The sequence below is a fragment of the Triticum urartu genome, chromosome 5 (genome assembly GCF_003073215.2).
Source record: "Triticum urartu cultivar G1812 chromosome 5, Tu2.1, whole genome shotgun sequence".
In the NCBI taxonomy this organism is placed as follows: Eukaryota; Viridiplantae; Streptophyta; class Magnoliopsida; order Poales; family Poaceae; genus Triticum; species Triticum urartu.
In genome coordinates this window covers 656,847,902-656,854,667 of record NC_053026.1, presented here as the reverse complement: position 1 = coordinate 656,854,667, position 6,766 = coordinate 656,847,902, and the positions used below count along the sequence as shown (strand labels likewise).

Here is a 6,766-nt window from a genome sequence, read left to right as displayed (position 1 = left end):
TGATATTAATTATCATGCCAGAACCGGTCAAAGCTGTCAAACAGCCTGACATCAACCCTAACTAATGTCGTTATTGCCATCTTCAATACACCTCCCCTAGTTTTCACCTCCTTTTTTCTCTCCCTCTTTATTGAGATGTGCGTTGCGCACAAAACCGTGTGGCCAGTTTTGTGTGCGGCCGCACATCTCATAGAATCAGAGGAAGCACCCCACCAGGGCCCACACGTCGGAGACACGTTCCCGCCCGCGTGTGCCCCTTCTCTTCTACAAAACCACGCGCCCGCATACACGCCGCGGCAGAGCAGCGGAGCAGCAGCACACTCGGCCGCAGCCGCGTCCCCTCCTCCTCCTCGTCCGGGCCAGCGAGGGCCGGACCAGCCCGCCGCCGCTCACCGTCGCGATCCGCTCCTCCTCGGCCGCCTCTGCCCCCGCTCCTCCTCGAGCTCTCGTCCTCCTCTTCCTCCTCCTGGCGGCAGGGAGAAAGACAGCGGGGGCGCCTCTTCTTCCGGCACCAACAATGGCGGTGGGCTCCTTCTCCTTCCTCACCTCCTTTTCGTTTTCACAGCCTCTCCGATTCCAAGTTTTTCCGAGGAATCATGGATAATCTGCTGTGCGGGGATTGTGTTCCGCAGAATCTTCGGCGATTACTCTGCACCGCGTCCGTACGAGGAATTTCCACTTACTGGAAACTCCGGGAAGATTCTTTTTCCCCTGCCGCTCTCCGTTCCGATGCAGGGGCAAACTCTCGTGTTTGTTCAAGAAAGATGCGTGTGATTTAGTTTTGCATATGAGGGTTTTGGGGGTTTTCTCGCTCGCTTAAAAAATGGTTTTTTTCCCCAACTTGCTGGATGCGTTACAGACACTAGAATCGGATGCAGTCAACTTGTTGATTTTAGCAGTCACCGGATTTTATGTTGCATAGATAGCGTGGGATTTGTCACCTCCTCTCCGTTTCTCATAGTGTGGGATCAGTTTTAGTAGTTGTCATTGTCTGCATTTACCTGTCAGATTGTCAAAATACAGAGCTGTATAGCAGAATCTCATCTGAATCCTTTTTCTTAACTTCCTTTTGATCTAATATATATGTTTTCTTTAATTTTACTGGATGTATTCTGGACCGCAGAGCAATGAGAATGCTGATTCCGTGATGCGCATTTTTACTGTCGCATTGTACTTCATTTCATATGCTATTCATGTCGACATGTTGGCTCTCCCTGTGGTCAGACATGGCTTTAACAAGTCAGACACATTGACTCTCTTGTGACCACGCATCATGTTGCATTGGCTGTTAACCACTCAACCTGTTTGTCTTTCTCTGCATTTTCTTATATTGTTCGTGTATTAGGATGGCGCCGAATAAGATGCTTGCAGTAGTTTGTCAATTTGGTAAAAGCATCATCAAATGGTACTGCAGCAGTGCTTGTTTAGTTAATCTTACTCTAGGCATGATAATGAGCAACCCTGGTCAATCTGCTTTCCTTTTTTAGATTTACCTACTTGATCGCTTTAGTTTACTCTCATAAAGTCTCTTTAGCCCTGATATGCATGTCGTGTCCTACTTCCCAGTGATCTATCCTTCCTAGTATCTGAAACATAACATACTTCAGTTAGTTAGGCATCCCCAAAACTACAAATCAAACTGTTTCAAATTGAGCTGATGTATATTCTCCGGGCATTAGCTGAATTTCTTCTCGTGACAGTGGTCTAGGGGAGTTTGTTCAATAAAAAAAGGGTTTTCCCTTCTTCCTTTTCGATGCATTCTAAACTCTAGAGTCAAATGCAGCTATACTGACTTCATGCTGGAGATTTTAACTGCGATGTCTTGTGGCTGTTGTGGACTTGTGGCATAATAAAATTATTATTATTCTCTCGCATCATTTTTTTCTCTATAATTGCTTTTCTGGTGGTTTGCTTTCAATATTAATCGAGTTGTGCTTAACTCATGTCACAGGGCTGGACCAGTGATAGTGATGACAGTGATAAGTTTGAGTGGGACAATGATGGTGTGGCTGATTCCTCATCGGCTCCGGCTATGAGGAACTTTGATTCTCCTGGCCCATCCACGCTTGTAAGCCATATATAATTTTTTGTATTTCAGCACAAGTGCTATCCATGATTTGTTATAATTATGATCATGGTCTGATATTTGTTCGTGTAACTGTGCAAAGGGTTCTAATGAGTGGATCAACGGGGAAGTGCTGCCTACTTCTTTGATCGAGCGATATGTGGTAATGGGCTTCCCCAAAGAGATGGTCATGAAGAGTATTAAGGAGATTGGTAATATAAAAGTAATCATTTCCATTTTATTTAGTTGTTTGTGTTTGTACCATTTGTTAACACCTTTTGATTTCAGGACATAGTGATGCAGATGCACTGCTCGAGCTACTGCTCACATATAAGGTATTTGACTATTTATCCATGTGCTTTATTACCGAATTTATTCTATAGTGCTCTTGATTCATGGCAAGGATTGTTTATTCCAATTGAGATGTGAAATGCAGGCACTAGATGACGATGATGCAGGGGGTAATAATCACTCTACTTCTGGCTGCATCCTCCCTGTTGTTGAAGATGACGATGATCTTGATTTTGAGAACTGGGATGGCGATGATGATGCTGGTGGTAGAGAGTCAAGCTCTGATGATTCTGGTTATGAGGTAGATGATTACTTATCTTCAGTTCAGTAGCCAAGAATTCTTTGATCATATGCTGATATATGTGAAATCTTTGCCATGCACACCTTGAACACCCCTGTTACTTACTGTTTTGAGATTTCATCAGTGTAGTTTGAGCACTTCATTTTTTTTACATAGAATTTTCACCATGTTACAATTTTATCATTTTAACAGCATAATATAAGGAGTGAGTTGAATAACATTAGACAATATCTCCCGCGTAGTGTATTATTGTTCTGCTTGTGTGTGATTTTCATGATCTGAAAATTTATTTTTGTTAGACACCACTCGTTTTCTCTTCGGTTCTTATGCATTTGAGTATTAGTAACAAAGCTTGCGACTTGTGGAGTTATGTTGGTACAAGAAAATTATATTACAGGCGCTTTAACATGCAGAAATCCAAATTCATGCACCGGTTATGGTTTTTGATACATTTTGTAGTCCAAGATATAGTATACAATCATACTGAGCTCAGAAGAGTTTGGAAGAAATAGAAGCTAAACTTGAATGCTGAACACTGACCTAAATAATTCAATCCTGCACTGTTGTAAAGTTTTTGCTGCAACCCAGCTCATCACTTCTCCATAAAGGAGTGTTGAGAACTAGCATGCAGGTTAGGACGAACAAGCTCTTCAAGAATTAAATGGCATAGCTCAAGATTCTTCTTTTGACTTTCAGCTACGCAAAATGATCATAATACTGGAGAAGAGCATCACTTACCATATTAGTTGCATCAAACTGCTCTCCAAGACTTTTACCTGTTAGAGCTTAGGAAAATTAGGGATTCAATCCATTACTGTTCAGCTAGAAATGCATACACAAAGTAACTAGTTTAGAAATCTCATAATGTTATATATGATGTGATAGTCGATTTTTGTATTAGTTATACAAATAAAATTATGAAGATAATTATTGTATGGTTTAAACCTGTTCATGGCAAGATATATGTAAAGACTAAAAACAGCAAGTAGGGAAACAGTATGGAGTGTCTGATATGTACTACACCTGCTCAGCAAAAAAATATCGTGATTGCTAGCGAAGCGATGAATCTGAAATAGGATGGGATGTGAATATCATCATCTTCTCCTGAAGATGCACGCATTTGCCTCACCATCCATCCATCAGTATTTAAAGTTCTGTCACGAAAGCAGCATGGAGTGACCAGATGATTGTGTTTCACCATTGCTATGCATCCAGCACAACCTGCACAACTTTACCTGTACGTTTGGTTTATTCCAGTCCATCACAACCGGTACTTCATATTGCTACTTGCTACTGTATTAATGTCATTCTCAAACAGCACCTTAGGAAGTTGAGTTCCTAAATTATTTCGTTAATTTAATTTTTTTGTCAGTTTTGTTCGCTTATTTCTTGGGTAGTCTGTGCTATTCATCTCTTGACCACTGATTATCATAGGCCCCCTTCTTTTCTCTGGCCATATACATGTCACTTCATGGTTGTATTTTCCTATCAGCAGCCACTTAGTTTGGCATTAAGAAATCAGTGAGATACATATATCAAGTATTTTCTAATCTCGGTTTTCGTGGTACTTTTGTGCAGGATTTTCTGCGAGAGATGTCAGAGAGGGATGAGAAGATCAAGTCATTGGTAAACATGGGCTTTTCTGAAGATGAAGCAAATGAGGCTATTATAAGATGTGGTATGCCTCTTTTTGAAATTGTTGCCTTGATGGTCACTCTTTCAAGGAAAGAGCACCTTATTATATATATTTCTGTTTAAATTCTCCTAGGTGTGGATGCTGATATCTGTGTATTAGTTGATTCGGTTAGTGCATCTCGGGTCGCAGAAGATTGTCATTCCAGAAACTTATCTGACCATCAGGTACCGTGTGGTTTGACGTACACTGGAATAAGAAGCCACTTTCGCTCTTCTAATTTGATGTAAGGACACTACAATTTGTGTACATTTGGCAGGTTACAGACAGATGCTTCAATTCCTTTGGAGGCAGAAAGAAAGCAAGATTGATGGAAGAGAGCAGGAAAAAGAGGAAGAGGTATGGGGGTGGAGGACAAGGCAATCGACCTTCCTTGGATGGCAGCGATGAGGATTCAATGCCTCTACCAAATCCAATGGTTGGATTTAACCTGCCTGGTTACAGTGGACCATCAGTGACCCGAATGCTTTCTAAACTAGATACCGGACCACCTTTTTTCTATTACGAAAATGTGGCCCGAGCTCCAAAAGGTGAATGGGCGAAAATTTCAAGAAATCTGTTTGACATTCAGCCAGAGTTTGTGGATTCTCTTCATCTGTGTGCAGCTGCAAGGAAAAGGGGTTACATCCACAATTTGCCAATTGAGAACAGATCGCCTCTTCTTCCTCTGCCCCCAAAGACAATATTTGAGGCATTTCCTCATTACAAGAAGTGGTGGCCTTCCTGGGACACGAGAACACATCTCAATTGCTTACAAACATGTGTAGCAAGTGCAAAGCTGACAGACCGGATCCAGCGTGCTCTTGTAAGCTCAAGCAATCCGCCGACAAAAAGTGTTCAAAAATATGTCATGGACGAGTGCAAAAAATGGAATCTTGTCTGGGTTGGGAAAAACAAGGTTGCCCCATTGGAGCCTGATGAGATGGAATATATACTTGGTTTCCCAAGGGACCACACAAGGGGGGTTGGCAAGACACAGCGATACAAGTCTCTCGGCAACTCATTTCAAGTTGATACAGTTGCTTACCACTTGTCAGTGCTGAGGCGCATGTTTCCCAATGGTGTTCGTGTGCTGTCCTTATTCACCGGTATTGGAGGAGGAGAGGTAGCTCTGCACAAGCTTGGGATCCACATGAGGGTAGTGGTTTCGGTTGAGATAGGTGAAGCTAGTAAGAAGATTTTCAAAAGTTGGTGGGATCAGACCCAGACAGGCACATTGATTGAGATTGATGATGTGAAATCTCTCACAAATGATAGAGTTGCATCATTTATTAGTCAATTTGGTGGCTTTGACTTGGTGATTGGGGGCAGCCCATGTAACAATCTTGCCGGAAGCAACCGACACTACCGTGATGGCTTGGAGGGCAAGCACTCAGCTTTGTTTTACGACTATGTCAGAATCTTGAATTTCGTCAAGTCGGCCATGGGAGGACGTAGGATGTAGCCTAATCATTGTACACTACCTATGTTATCGTTTAATGCTTATATCTAGGAACTGTGACTTATCTGTGTTTAAACGTTGAATTGACGTGGAGGATTTATTTTGGAGAAAGCTCACATTAACATTTAGGCATATGGTTTATTGTTGCTAATTAATTTAGAGCCTGTTCATCTTTACTTGAAAAAAATATTATTGCAGCCCCCAAATTATTGTTTGCTAGTGCCCTCAATGTGGAAGAAGGTTTAAATTTAAGGACATTATCACTATCTGTGCACCCGAGGTTGATGTCCCAAATAATGATCTTGAGAAGGTTGGGTTTGTTTGTGCACTTTGTATATTTTGGTTGGCCATGAACTGAACATTGTTGCATATCTGCAGCAGTTATGTCTTTCAGGGAAAAGGTCGAATCCCTGGAGGAAGTGAAGTAAATTTCCTTGTGCCATCTGTGAGCTTCTTTAGTTTCTTACCATGTATTCCCTTTCAGTTACTAGAGTTAAAAACAAAATACTACTCTTGCTAGCAGAGCCAATACAAGCTAGCAGTTACCAATACAAGCTAGCAGTTACCAATACATGGATATATGTATCTTGCCTGCTGGATCTGCTCTTTTCTGCATCCCTGGGCAGAAGGCTATCACCTTGAAGTCTTCTTTAGTTTGTCTCGAATTTATGGCAAATGGTGGTTCCTTCTTTTTACTGTCGCTGTCTAGTTTGTTTTATCACTATCTCTCTTCAAGTCTCATCGTTATATCTGAATCCAGCATGACGGCCGACAGTGTTGTTCTTCAGCCTAATTTAGCGATAGTCATCTGAACTTGCAAATCTACAACACTTGCGACTAATGCTACTGTCTCTTTATTATTCCAAGAGTTTAGCAGTGAAATATGTTGTTTGGTATATAATCTTGTTGTTAGCCTGTTTGGAAGTTTGATAAAATGCATGGAGCTTGTAGTGTAGTGCTGCTTGGTTATGTTGT

At 41.6% G+C, this 6,766-nt stretch overlaps 1 protein-coding gene across 1 annotated transcript; it reads left to right on the top strand.

Moving 5' to 3' along the window:
- Window positions 1-239: 239 nt before the first annotated feature.
- LOC125506545 (DNA (cytosine-5)-methyltransferase DRM2-like) lies at window positions 240-5,997 on the top strand. The gene is made up of 8 exons (XM_048671338.1): window positions 240-523; window positions 1,952-2,068; window positions 2,169-2,277; window positions 2,354-2,400; window positions 2,502-2,657; window positions 4,236-4,335; window positions 4,426-4,517; window positions 4,610-5,997. The coding sequence occupies exons 1-8, from the start codon at window positions 518-520 to the stop codon at window positions 5,792-5,794; spliced, it is 1,812 nt and encodes a 603-aa protein (XP_048527295.1). The 5' UTR covers window positions 240-517; the 3' UTR covers window positions 5,795-5,997.
- The last annotated feature ends 769 nt before the right edge of the window (window positions 5,998-6,766 follow it).